This window comes from Mustelus asterias, chromosome 2 (genome assembly GCF_964213995.1).
Source record: "Mustelus asterias chromosome 2, sMusAst1.hap1.1, whole genome shotgun sequence".
Lineage (NCBI taxonomy): Eukaryota > Metazoa > Chordata > Chondrichthyes > Carcharhiniformes > Triakidae > Mustelus > Mustelus asterias.
In genome coordinates this window covers 36,451,784-36,465,945 of record NC_135802.1, presented here as the reverse complement: position 1 = coordinate 36,465,945, position 14,162 = coordinate 36,451,784, and the positions used below count along the sequence as shown (strand labels likewise).

Here is a 14,162-nt window from a genome sequence, read left to right as displayed (position 1 = left end):
CTCCAGCCTATTAGCCTGTAACACCTTCTCTTCCTCAAAAACATGACCCCTCTCCTTGGTGAACACTGAAGAAAAGTATTCATTCATCACCTCGCCTATCTCTACTGACTCCATACACAAGTTCCCACTACTGTCCTTGACCGGCCCTAACCTCACCCTGGTCATTCTTTTATTCCTCACACAAGAATAAAAAGCCTTGGGGTTTTCCTTGATCCGACCTGCCAAGGACTTCTCATGTCCCCTCCTAGCTCTCCTAAGCCCCTTTTTCAGCTCATTCCTTGCTAACTTGTAACCCTCAATCGAGCCATCTGAACCTTGTTTCCTCATCCCTACATAAGCTTCCCTCTTCCTTTTCACAAGACATTCCACCTCTTTCGTGAACCATGGTTCCCTCACTCAGCCATTTCCACCCTGCCTGACAGGGACATACCTATCAAGGACACCCAGTATTTGTTCCTTGAAAAAGTTCCACTTTTCATTAGTTCCTTTCCCTGACAGTTTCTGTTCCCAACTTATGCCCCCTAATTCTTGCCTAATCGCATCATAATTACCTCTCCCCCAATTGTAAACCTTGCCCTGCCGTACGGCCCTATCCCTCTCCATTGCAATAACAAAAGACACCGAATTGTGGTCACTATCTCCAAAGTGCTCTCCCACAACCAAATCTAACACTTGGCCCGGTTCATTTCCCAGTACCAAATCCAATGTGGCCTCACCTCTTGTCGGCCTATCCACATATTGTGTCAGGAAACCCTCCTGCACACACTGCACAAAAACTGCCCCATCCGAACTATTTGACCTACAAAGGTTCCAATCAATATTTGGAAAGTTAAACAACTCCTTTTCCCTCCTTTACTAAACTCCTTTAGAAATAATTTACAGTGTACCTCATTCTTACTGCAATTTTTTATGAACAAATCAGTGTAAACCATATTATAACGTAATTGTGTGGCAATAGAGTTAGATCGGATTTTTTCTCCCACTGGAATTTGAAAATTACTTCACTATACAAATTGTGGACACAAAGAAAAATGCATGGTTATTATTTAGTAAATTCAGCATGAATGAATCAACTCAACTTCAACCAAAAATACAAAAACAGTTTTAGAATATAAATGAGCAATTTCAGTGATGCAGTACAAGCTGCACAATGATTAATTTTTACACTCTCCTGCACAATTCATAGGTACACATGCATGTTAAATGCATCATTGCTCAGAAACTGCTAAAATTCTTTACGTTTTAATGTCATGGTCAGAAATTGGAGCAAATGCATCAATTACATTCTTAATAAAAATGCTTTTAAATGCTTTGTGCCCCCAATAGCAAAACAAAGTGACGTTTACCAATCTCTTGAATGTTCAGCTCCAAATTTATACTATTGCAACATCAACTGTGTAGAATTTACACTTTCTCCCTGTATCTGCGTGTGTTTCCTCTAGGTGCTCCAGTTTCCTCCCACAGTCCAAAAATATGTAGGTTAGGTGGATTAGCCATGGTAAATGCATGGAGTTACGGGAATAAGGCAGCAGAGAGGGTGGGCTTGAGTAAAATGCTCTGAGTTGGTGCAGATTCGATAGGCTGAATGGCCTCCTTGTGCATTGTAGGAATTCTATGGGATTCAATGACACATCTACTTCACTGAAAGTAAAAACGCCAGCTTAATTGTTACTTAGTAGGCCAATAACTTCCTTAGCAAGAAATTCGAACTGTTATACTTTTGTAAAATAACACATATACTGTAATGAATTTCAAGTCAAGACACCATAATTCAAGAACACCAAACCATAATGAGAATTGCCCAATCAGAATGTCAATGTTAGTTCAAACAGAAAAACTCAGAAGAACTGAAATTCATTAAGACTAACACGAATCAAAACAATATATAAACAATACAAATTTAAGAGATATATTTGCATTAAAGGGCGTTTCAGGATAATTTATATTAAAATAAAATACTAACTTGCTCTGGATGCTGCGAAGGCAGTGAAGATGGAGCACAGAGATGTTCAGAGGAATTGCGCTTGTGCTTTTTTGCAGTGAACTGGAAAATCAAGATGTTTCTCATTGGTTACTCATATATCCTCAATTTGCTACGGGTTTAAAAATTCAAAAAGAACTTGAATCTTTATCAAATAAACAAATATAGGGTTGATACCTACTTTAGTAATGACTGAAGTTACAGCATCTGCTATTCATTTTTCCCAGCCTGATGATCTCTCAATTCATGCATTTTTAAATTATTTGTAATAACAAATTATTTAGTCTACGATTTACTAAAAAATACTCTATTCATAAAGTGTCACAGGTATAAAATACTTTTCTCCATAACAATGAAACCTATTGGTGGGAACATAGCAGCCATTTTCTTTGATCAGAACTGCAAATTATGGTTGTGTTACAGTACTCTTGGCAAACTGATTTACTATTCAACTGTTTTTTTTTAACAGATTTTTTCATTTACTGTACTTCACTCCCCAGTCCCGGGAAGAGGGATGCAGCCTGTTCATCTAACCCTCATAATGAGTTTAACTTCAGGTCTGGCGACATTCTCCAAAGTCATTTTTGCATCTTTTATATGGCTTCTAACCAAAGTTCAAAACAAGTTTAGCATAACACATCTACTTTTCAATTTTATCCCTCTAAAAATAAACTCTGGTGCTTAGTTTACTATTGATATAACCTTGCCACCCTGTGGCACAACTTTTATTGATTTGTGCATTGGCTTTCCCAGATCCCTTTGTTCCTGTATCTCGCTTAGATTCTTATTTCCTTACCAAAATATAATGTCTCGCATGTATCTATGTCACTTGCCAATTAAAAGTCAATTCTTTAAGTTTATTGATATCTTCTTGCAATCTGTTGCAGTCCCTTCAGTGTTCACTATCCCTCCCAATTTGGTGTTGCCTACAAATGTGGAAATTGTGTTTTTGATTCCAAAGTCCAAATTGCTATTATGAATTGTGAACATCAATGGCCCCAGCACTAATCCTCATGGGAACTCAATTCCCACTTTTTGCCATTGAGAATTGCGATTCTGTAGCCCCTTTGCATTCGGACTTTTAGCTGACCAGCGAGTTATTCATTCTGCTACTTTACCCCCTGACCTTGCATGCTGTAACCATATTGGTTTATTGTCTAACTAATATATTATCGAAGGCTTTTGGAAATCTAGATAGATTTCAGTAAATAAATTGTCCTGATCTATTCACCTGTCCTAAATGAAGAGTTTTACCCAGCAAGACTCTCTCTCCTGACATGAATGTTGCATATGCATTCTTACTTTTTAAACATAGAAACATGGAAAATAGGCCATTTGGTCCTTCAAGCCTGCTCCGCCATTCATCACGATCATGGCAGGTCATCCAATTCAGTAACCTGTTCCTGCTTTCACCCCATATTCTTAGATCCATTTAGTCCCAAGAGCTATACCCAACTCTTTCTTGAAAACATATAATGTTTTGGCCTCATTTGCTTTCTGGAGTAGAGAATTCCACAGCCTCACCACCCTCTGGGTGAAGAAATTTCTCATCTCAGTTTTATAAAGTTTACCCCATATCCTTAGATTATGACCCCTGGTTCTGGACTCTCACGCCATCAGGAACATCATTCCTGCATTTAGCTTGTCTAGCTCTGTTAGAATTTTATAGGTTTCCTTGAGATTCCCACCTCATTCTTCTAAACTCCTGTGAATTTAATCCTAACCCGACTCAATTTCTCCTCATATGTGAGTCCTGCTATCCCAGGAATCAGTCTGGTAAACCTTTACTGCACTCCCTCTATAAGAACATCCTTCCACAGATAAGGAGATCAAAGCTGCAAACAATATTCCAGGTATGGTCTCACCAAGGCCCTGTATAACTGCAGCAAAACATCCTTGTTCCTGTACTCAAATTCTCTCGCAATGAAGGCCAACATGCCAATTGCCTTCTTCACCACCTGCATACTTACTTTCAGCAACTGCTCTTCAAGTCCCAGGCCTCGAAAATAATAACCTGCTTTCACTCCCAAAGTGGATAACCTCACATTTATCTGCTTTATAGACTGCATCTGTTATGCATGTGCCCACTCACTCAACTTGTCCAAATCGCACTGAAGCATCTCCGCATCCTTCTCACAGCTCACCCTCCCACCCAGCTTTGTCTCATCTGTAATTTTGGAGATATTATATTTAGTTTTCTCATCCAAATCATTAATATAAATCTTGTACAATGGACTCTAGCATTTTCACCACTACTGGTGTCAGGATGACTGGTCCATAGTTCTGTTTTTGCTCTACCTCCCTTTTTAAATAGTGGGGTTACATCAGCTACCCTCCAATCCATAGGAACTGAGCCAGGGTCTATAGAATCATGGAAGCTGACCATCAATGCATCCACTATTTCGAGGGCCACTTCTCCACGTACTCTGGGACGTAGGTTATCAGGCCCTGGTGATTTATTAGCCTTCAATCCCATCAATTTCCCCCAAATCATTTCCTTACCAATACGGATTTCCTTCAGTTCCCTCTCACTAAACCCAGTATTCCCCAACATTTCCAATGCATTATTTGTGTCCTTCTTTGTGAAGACAGAACAAAAGTATGTATTTAGTTGGTCAGCCATTTCTTTACTCCCCGTTATAAATTCCCCAGTTTCTGACTGTCTTCATGGTTCATTTTGTCTTCACATACCTATAGAAGCTTTTACAGTTAGTTTTTATGTTCCCTGCAAGCTTACTTACATCCTCTATTTCCTGCTTCTTAATCAATCCCTTTGTCCTCCTTTGTTCAATTCTAAATTGCTTCTGATCCTCATGTCTGCTGCTTTTTTGGGCTAATTTGTACACCTCTTCCTTGGATCTAATGCTATCTTTAATCTCGTTTGTAAGCCATGGTTTGGCCACACTTCCCATTTGAATTTTGTGCCAGACAGGAATGAACAATTGTTGCAGTTCACCCATGCGGTCTTTGAATGGTTGCCAATGTCTATCAACTGTCATCCCTTTAAGTAACATTTCCCAATCCATCATAGCCAACTCGTTTATACCATCATAATTTCCTTTATTTAGATTCAGGACCATAGTCTCAGAATCCACTACGTCACTCTCCATCTTGAAGAAGAATTCTATCATATTGTGGTTGTTCATCCCTAAGGGACCTCGCACAACTAAATTGTCAATTATTCCTTTCTCATCACACAATACCCAGTCTGAGATGGCCTGTTCTCTAGCTGGTTTCTCAACGTATTGGTCTAGAAAACCATCCCTACACACTCCAGGAATTCCTCCCTTATGGTATTTTATTAATTTGATTTGCCCAATCTATATGCAGATTAAAGTCACCCATAATTACAGATGTTCCTTAATCGTACGCATCTCTAATTTCCTGTTTAATGCCTTCCCCAACATCCCCACTACAGTTTGGGAGTCTAGATACAACCCCCACTAACGCTTTTATCCCTTGGTTTTTCTCTGGCCTACCCATGCAGATTCCACATCAGAGCGAATATCCTTCCTCATTATTTTCCTCTTTACTCAGCAGTGTAACTTCACCACTTTCTCCTTTTTGTCTGTCCTTTCTAAATACAGAATATCCCTGGATGTTCAGTTCACATTCCTGGTTACCCTGCAGCCATATCACCGTAATCCAAATTGCATCATACCCGTTTACATCTATTTGCACAATTAATTCATCCACTTTATTGCGATTGCTCCATGCATTAAGGCACAAAGTCTTAAGGCTTGTCTTGTTAACATTCCCTGTCCTATTCCCATTATTTTTCACTGTGGCCCTGTTTGCTTCTGGCCTTTGGTTTCTCTGCCGATCACTTTTCTTACTCCCATCTTTTGTTTTTATCCTCGTTTCCCCCTCCTCTGACTCCTTACGTAGGTTTCCATCCCCCTACCATTTTAGTTTAACCCTCCCCAGCTACTCTAGCAAATACTCCTTTAGATGTTTCTAGATCTTTTAATATTTTCTTGCTTAGTATGACATTACTTTTCCTACTAGCAATGTTAAGCTGAAAAGCCTATATTTTCATCCTCAAGTGGCCACACAGCTTGTCCGACAACTCTTTTACTGCTAATTAACTTGAAGACCTTTAGATTCAGGCAGCACGATGGCACAATGGTTAGCACCGTTGCCTCTCAACACCAGGGGCCTGGGTTCGATTCCCGGCTTGGGTAACTGTGTGGAATTTGCACATTCCCCATGTCTGCGCAGGTTTCCTCCGCTTGCTCCCACAGTTCAAAGATGTGCGGGTTAGGTGGATTGGCCATGCTAAATTGCTCCTTAGTGGCAGGGGGACGAGCTAGGGTAAATGCATGGGGTTATGGGGATAGGACTTGGGTGGGATTAAGGTCAGTGCAGACTCAATGGGCCAAATGGCCTCCTTCTGCACTGTAGGATTCTATGATTCCTTAATTTAACTGCCAGTCCATTCCTGTACTGTTTCTTGCTCTGTGAATTTTAGATTCACACTCGTATATCAAGCTGATATCTGTCATACACCCCCATTTTTGCTTCATTCTACTTTCCAACAGCTTTGTCATCCAGGGAGCTCTGGTTTTGGTTGCTCTCCCTTTCCTGCATGTGGAATGAACCTGGGCCGATCACCCATCGCAACATTACATTTCTGTCTGCCCATCTTTGACTCCAATTTATCCGAGCCAAATCAGTCCACAACCCACTAAAATTAGCCTCCCTCCAGTTGTTAGTGGACTAGAAATCCACAGAGCCTGACTAATGTTCCGGGAATAGGAGTTCAAATCCCACTACCAGCAGCTGATGCAATTTTGATTCAATAAATTACTAAATCTGGAATTAAAAGCTCATCTCAGGAATGGTAACCATGAGACAATCAGATTATCAGTAGGTGCTGAAGGGACCAACAAGAAAAAACCTACCAGACCTCGCTCACCAATCTTGTCTCCTTGTCACAATCGCACCCACCCATGAAAGTATGGATAGGAATGACTACCACACAGCCCTTATGGGTGAAATACTGAATTCACACTGAGGATACAATCCATTGTTTTGTGTGGTATTATCACCATGTGAAATGGGATAGATTCAGAATAGATCTAGTGGCTCAAAATTGGGCATCCATGAGGTGTTGGGAGTTATCAGCATCAGAACTGCATTCAACCACAATCACTGCTCAGCAAATCCGTCAGGATACCATTACCATCAAGCCAAGGAATCAACATTCAATGAGCAGAGTGCCAGAAGCAGCATCAAGATATTAAGAAATAGCTGAAGGCAAAGGATGTGGACCCTGACAACATCAGCAGAAGACTTCTGCTCGAGAACTAAGCGAGCTGTTTCAGTACAGCTAGAAATGCTCAGTCAGGTTCTGCCAGGGCTACTTGACTCCATCCTAGCCTTGGACCAAACATGGACAAAAGACAAAATTCAAAACGGCACGTGGCACAACGGTTAGCATTGCTGCCTCACAGCGCCAGGGACACAGGTTCAATTCCGGCCTCGGGTCACTGTCTGTGTGGAGTTTGCACTTTCTCCCAGTGTCTGTGTGGGTTTCTTCCGGATGTTACGGTTTCCTCCCACAGTCCAAAGGTGTGCGGGTTAGGTTGATTGGCCAAGCTAAATTGACGTTAGTGTCAGGGGGATTAGCAGGGCAAATGTGTGGGGTTACGAGAATAGGGCCTGGGTGAGATTGTGGTCAGTACAGACTCGATGGACTGAATGGCCTCCTTCTGTACTGCAGGGATTCGATAGGAGGTGCAAGTGACGGATCTTGACATCAAGTAGAATTTGACTAAATGTGATATCTTGTACAAAGCAAACTAGTTCTTGTTTTTGGAGGCCAATCATCTCAATCTCAGGACATCACTACAACAGTTCCTCAGAGTAGCATTCTAGGCCCAACTAATTTGAGCTGCTTTATCATAAGTGGGAATGTTTGCTGATGATTGCAGTGTTTAGCACCATTCACAACTTCTCAGATACTGAAGCAGTCTGTGCCCATATGCAGCAAGGCCTGAACAATATTCAGGCTTCGTCTATCAAGTGGCAAGTAACATTAGTGCCACACAAATGCCAGGCATCGACCATCTCCAAATAGAGGGAATCTAACCATTTCCCCATGCCATTCAATGGCAATGTCATCACGGAATCCTTCACCAACAATATCCTGGGGTTATCATTGACCAGAAACTTAACTGGGTTGGCCACATACATCCTGTAGTTACCAAAGCAGGTCAGAGGTTTGGGATTCTGCAATAAGGACTTCATTTCCCAGCTCCCCAAAGCCCGTCTGCCATCATGACAGAATGATGTGGAGATGCCGGCGTCGGACTGGGATAAACACAGTCCAACAGGTTTATTTGGTAGCACAAGCTACTAGCTTTCAGAGCACTGGCCCCTTAAGGTAAGTGGGGGTTCTGTTCGCAAACAGGGCATATAAAGACACAAACTCAATTTACAAAATAATGGTTGGAATGCGAGTCTTTACAGGTAATCAAGTCTTAAAGGCACAGACAATGTGAGTGGAGAGAGAGTTAAGCACAGGTCTCCAGTCAGGACAGTTAGTGAGATTTTGCAAGCCCAGGCAAGTTGTGGGGGTTACAGATAGTGTGACATGAACCCAAGATTCCGGTTGCGGCCGTCCTCATGCGTGCGGAACTTGGCTATCAGTCTCTGCTCAGCGACTCTGCGTTGTCATGTGTCGTGAAGGCCGCCTTGGAGAACGCTTACCCAAAGATCAGAGGCTGGATAGCCTAAACCGCTGAGGTGTTCCCCAACAGGAAGAGAACACTCTTGCCTGGTGATTGTCGAGTGGTGTTCATTGACCCGTTGTCGTAGCGTCTGCATGGTCTCCCCAATGTACGATGCCTCGGGACATCCTTTCCTGCAGCGTATCAGGTAGACAACGTTGGCCGAGTTGCAAGTGTATGTACCGTGTACCTGGTGAATGCCATCATCTCACGTGAGAACACCATCCACCAGGTACACGGTATATACTCTTGCAACTCGGCCAACATTGTCTACCTGATACGCTGCAGGAAAGGATGTCCCGAGGCATGGTGCATTGGGGAGACCATGCAGACGCTACGACAATGGATGAATGAACACCACTCGACAATCACCAGGCAAGAGTGTTCTCTTCCTGTTGGGGAACACTTCAGCGGTCACGGGCATTCAGCCTCTGATCTTCGGGTAAGCGTTCTCCAAGGCGGCCTTCACAACACACAACAACGCAGAGTCGCTGAGCAGAGACTGACAGCCAAGTTCCGCACACGAGGATGGCCTCAACAGGGATCTTGGGTTCATGTCACACTATCTGTAACCCCCACGGCTTGCCAAATCTCACTAACTGTCCTGGCTGAAGACAATACACATCTCTTTAATCTGTGCTTAACCCTCTCTCCACTCACATTGTCTGTACCTTTAAGACTTGATTACCTGTAAAGATTCGCATTCCAACCATTATCTTGTAAATTGAGTTTGTGTCTTTATATGCCCTTTTTTTTGAACAGAACTCCCACTCACCTGATGAAGGGGCAGCGCTCCGAAAGCTAGTGGCTTTTGCTATCAAATAAACCTGTTGGCCTTTAAGCTGGTGTTGTGAGACTTCTTATCATGGTAGAAGTCAGGACTGTTATGGAATACTCTCCACTTGCCTGAATAAATGAAGCTCTAACAACACAACAAATGCTGTAAACCTCGATGATTCAATGACAAGCTCAACACCTCGCAGGCCAAAGCTGGTACCCTATTCACTACTTTAAACATTCACTATCCGTGCCAGTGGCACCAGTGTGTACGTACCATCTACAAGTTACATTACAGTAAGTCACAAAGACCCAAGCTGCCAAACTCTATCACCCAGAAAGACGAGAGCAGCTGACACGTGGGAACACACTACCTGCAAGTTGCCTTCCAAGCCACACATCATCCTGACCCGAAACTATATAGTTTATTTCATGGGCCGCTGGATCAAATACCTGGAACTCCCTTCCTAACAGCATTGTGGGACTGGGTGGACTACAGCGGTCAAGGTGAAGTCTCATTTCTACCTTCAGAAGGACAATTTAGAAATGGCAACAAATGCTGGTCTTGCCAGTGACTTTCATGTCCCACGAAAGAACTTTTTAAAAATACTTTTATTTTAGATGACTGTTTGTCCTTCTCCATAACTGATCTGAACCTTATGATACCAAGATTGGTGGCATAGTGGACAGTAAAGAAAGTTATCTCCAATTGCAACAGGATCTTGATCAATTGGGCCAGTGGGCTGATGAATGGCAGATGGAGTTTAATTTAGATAAATGCGAGGTGATGCATTTTGATAGATTAAACCAGGGCAGGACTTACCCAGTTAATGGTAGGGCATTGGGGAGAGTTACAGAACAAAGAGATCTGGGGGTACATGTTCATAGCTCCTAGAAAGTAGAGTCACAGGTGGACAGAGTGGTGAAGAAGGCATTCAGCATGCTTGGTTTCATTGGTCAGAACATTGAATACAAGAGTTGGGACGTCTTGTTGAAGTTGTACCAAGACATTTTAAGGGCACATTTGGAATACTGTGTGCAGTTCTGGTCACCCTATTATAGAAAGGATATTATTGAACTAGAAAGAGTGCAGAAAAGATTTATTAGGATGCTACCGGGACTTGATGGTTTGAGTTATAAGGAGAGGCTGGATAGACTGGGATTTTTTTCTCTGAAGCGTAGGAGGCTGAGGGGTGATCTTATAGAGGTCTATAAAATAATGAAGGACACAGATCAGCTTGATAGTCAATATATTTTCCCAAAGGTAGGGGAGTCTAAAACTAGAGGGCATAGGTTTAAGGCGAGAGAGGAGAGATACAAAAGTGTCTAGAGGAGCAATTTTTTCCACACACCGGGTGGTGAGTGTTTGGAACAAGCTGCCAGAGGTAGTAGTAGGGACGGGTACAATTTTGTCTTTTAAAAAGCATTTAGACAGTTACATGGGTAAGATGGGTATAGAGGGATATGGGCCAAATGTGGGCAATTGGGATTAGCTTAGGGGTTTTAAAAAAAAGGGCAGCATGGACAAGTTGGGCCGAAGGGCCTGTTTCCATATTCTGATACGACTTTCCACACTGCTTCCCAACTGTTACATTTTCCATTTGACCCACCTACTTCCCCAGGAAGAGACCACTTCTTCCTCATTGGGTCAGAAACATACTGATCAAGAAAATTCTCCTTCTTAACACAATCATTACTCCATTCAACACTGGGACATTGGAGTTCTTGCATTATCATTACTCTATAGTTCTTGTACCTCCCGGTAATTTCTTTACAAATCCATTCCTTTATCTCCTTTCCAATATTTGGTAGTTTATAAAGGATACCAAGTAGTGAAATAGCTCCTTTACTGTGTTTTAACTCCAACCAAATTGATACTGGCCTTAATGAAGAACAAAGAACAATACAGCACAGGAACAGGCCCTTCAGCCCTCCAAGCCCGTGCCGCTCCCTGGTCCAAACTAGACCATTCTTATGTATCCCTCCATTCCCACTCCGTTCATATGGCTATCTAGATAAGTCTTAAACGTTCCCAGTGTGTCCGCCTCCACCACCTTGCCTGGCAGCGCATTCCAGCGCATGCCTCAAAGATATTCCCTCTCTCCAGCACTGTAATATTTCCTCAACCAAAACTGCTACCCCCCACTCCATTTATTCCTCCCCATGATTTCTGAAAACCCAGTATCCAGAAATACTGAGCATCCAAATTCTTGCCTTTTTTGAATGTCTCATTATCACTACATCATATTTGAACGTGGCCATTTATGTTTGCGAGTCACCAACCTTATTAACTATCCTTCATGCATTTATATGCACTCCAAGCTAATATTTAGACCTCTTCGTAATTTCTATGATCCCACCTAATTCTATATTATTTATAATTCTGCCTCTCCCAGTCCGCTATGCATCTTTTCTTCCACTTTTTAGTACTATAACTTGGTGCCCAGCCACACGTTGTTTTAAACCTGCTTTCTCATTCAGAATTTACCTTTTATATTGGGTGATTGCAATGAATTGCTATCTTGATATGTACCTCTTCCCCTGAAATTACAAAACTGTGGGTGTGTACCATACAGATACCAAAACACTAACATTTTACCAGAACAATATACAGTTCAGAAAATGAGGGTCTGTTATACATGTGTGCTTTTGCCTACACTATAACTGGGTGCATTATATCTGAAAATCTACAGCACTTAAACAAATATCCTCCTCACAATTCTATCATACCTGTGTGGATTCTCACCAATTCTCTCCACGTTTATATAACATTTCAAATCAGTTAAATATTTAATGATAATACGTAGTCGACTATTCTGTTAGGCACAAATTACATTTAAGCTATTTGAACAATTAAAATTGTTCAAAGAAATTATATTAAAAAATGGAATTGCACCAAAGCTAGAAACTAAAATATGATAAAGGGATATGGGAATAATGTACATTTCATTGAAGTAAATGATTTCTTTCTGTTATTATATAGCTATTTAAAATAGTGTGCGCACTTTTGTTAGATTTCCCAAATGAATTTATTTCACCTGAATATTGAGTGAGTTTAAATGTCAAAAAGCCAATTTTTAATTGAATGTGGTCCATTTGTACCATGAAGTACTGAAACCTATTTGTGAACACAACAGTTAAAATGTTTTTTCCATGTCCCCCGAGTCCAGCAGATAAGAGCAGATTCAATTTCAGATACATTACTCAAATCAATATGAGAAAAATCACATTCAATTTTAACGGTTGGATTGTGGGGGTTGGGATGCAGTGAAAGGAGATACCAGGGGGCGTATGTACACAAATCTTTGAAGGTAGCAGGACAAGCTGACAAGGTCACTTGGAAAAAAGGCACATGGGATCTTTGGCTTTATAAATAGAGGTATAGGAAGAGTTCAAAAGCAAGGAAGCTATGTTAAACCTTTATGAATCATTGGTTAAGCCCCAGCTGGAGAATTGTGTCTAATTCTGGCTACCACACTTTAGGAAGGATGTCAAAGGATTAGAGCAAGTAAAGATGAGATTCACTAGATTGTTAAGAGATGAGAGACCAGAGAAAGTGGAACTGCTCTCCTTACATCAGAGGAGAATAAGAGGAGATTTAACAGAGGTGTTCAACATAATGTATGCTTTCAATAGTGTAAATAAATAGAAATTGTTTTCAGTGGCAGAAGCGCCAGTAATCAGATTTAAGATAATTAGCAAAAAGAAGCAGAAGCAAGATAAGGAGATTTTTAAAAAATTAAAAACGAGTTATGACCTGGAATGCATTGCCTGAGAATGCTGGAAGCAGATTCAATAACTTTAAAAGCAGAATTAAATTAATACTTAAAGGGGAAAAATCTGCAGAGCTCTGGGGAAAGAAAAGAAGAATGGGACTAACTAACTGGGTAGCCCTTTCAAAAACCTGCACAGATAAGATGAATTGTCCTCTCTCTATCATCCTATGACCCTATATTGTACCACTTTCCATATGGCACATTACCATTAAGCCGAATTTTAAAGGTCATCAATACTTCTGCTAAAATTATGGTTGGACAAAAAACCTCAAATTTAATTTATTATGGAAACTCAATTGTGCAGAGATGGAATAATATTCCATTCAGTCCGTGGACTAGCTCTGCCTATATCTCAGCTGATATTTTTATTATAAATAACCAGCACTACATTTTGCAGAATATAAGCCATTTCATCTACAATCAAGATTAATCTCAAGTTTAAACAAATTAAATTTTTGCTTGCCCTTTGTCTCCCATATTGGTGGGTGTGGGGGTGGTATCAGGCAACCCACCCACCCTTGAACCTAATAAAGCCCTCGAGTGGCTGTTAATGGCTACTTAAGGATCTCGTGCTGCCTCTAACGAATTGAGAAGATGGCGGCTATCAAGGTGAAGCAGGACCTGCCCCCTCGAAGGGGTTGTGAATCTGTGGATTACAAGAGAAACCTCCCCAGGAGGAGTCTGTCAGGTTACAGCATGTTTGGGATTGGATTAAGTTTACTCTTTAGATATTGGAAGCTGTTCAGGTGGAACAGGGAGGGGAAGGCGCCTTCAGATTGAAGACTTGGAAACACATGTATCATTGCTACCTCTGCTGCGTGCTAAGCAGGATTGGAGGGCTCTGCGTCTCAAAGGAGCAAGAAGCTACAATTATGGAGGATGTTACAGGCTGGA

General features: G+C 41.5%; 1 protein-coding gene across 4 annotated transcripts in view; it reads right to left on the bottom strand.

The window, feature by feature from the left end:
• Positions 1-14,162, bottom strand: part of arhgap12b (Rho GTPase activating protein 12b) — a 191,967-nt gene that overhangs the window by 58,257 nt on the left and 119,548 nt on the right. For all 4 annotated transcript variants that reach the window (XM_078233355.1, XM_078233365.1, XM_078233375.1 and 1 more), the window contains one exon: positions 1,964-2,044. In XM_078233355.1, the coding sequence (XP_078089481.1) occupies positions 1,964-2,044 (81 nt within the window). The remainder of the gene's footprint in view (positions 1-1,963; positions 2,045-14,162) is intronic.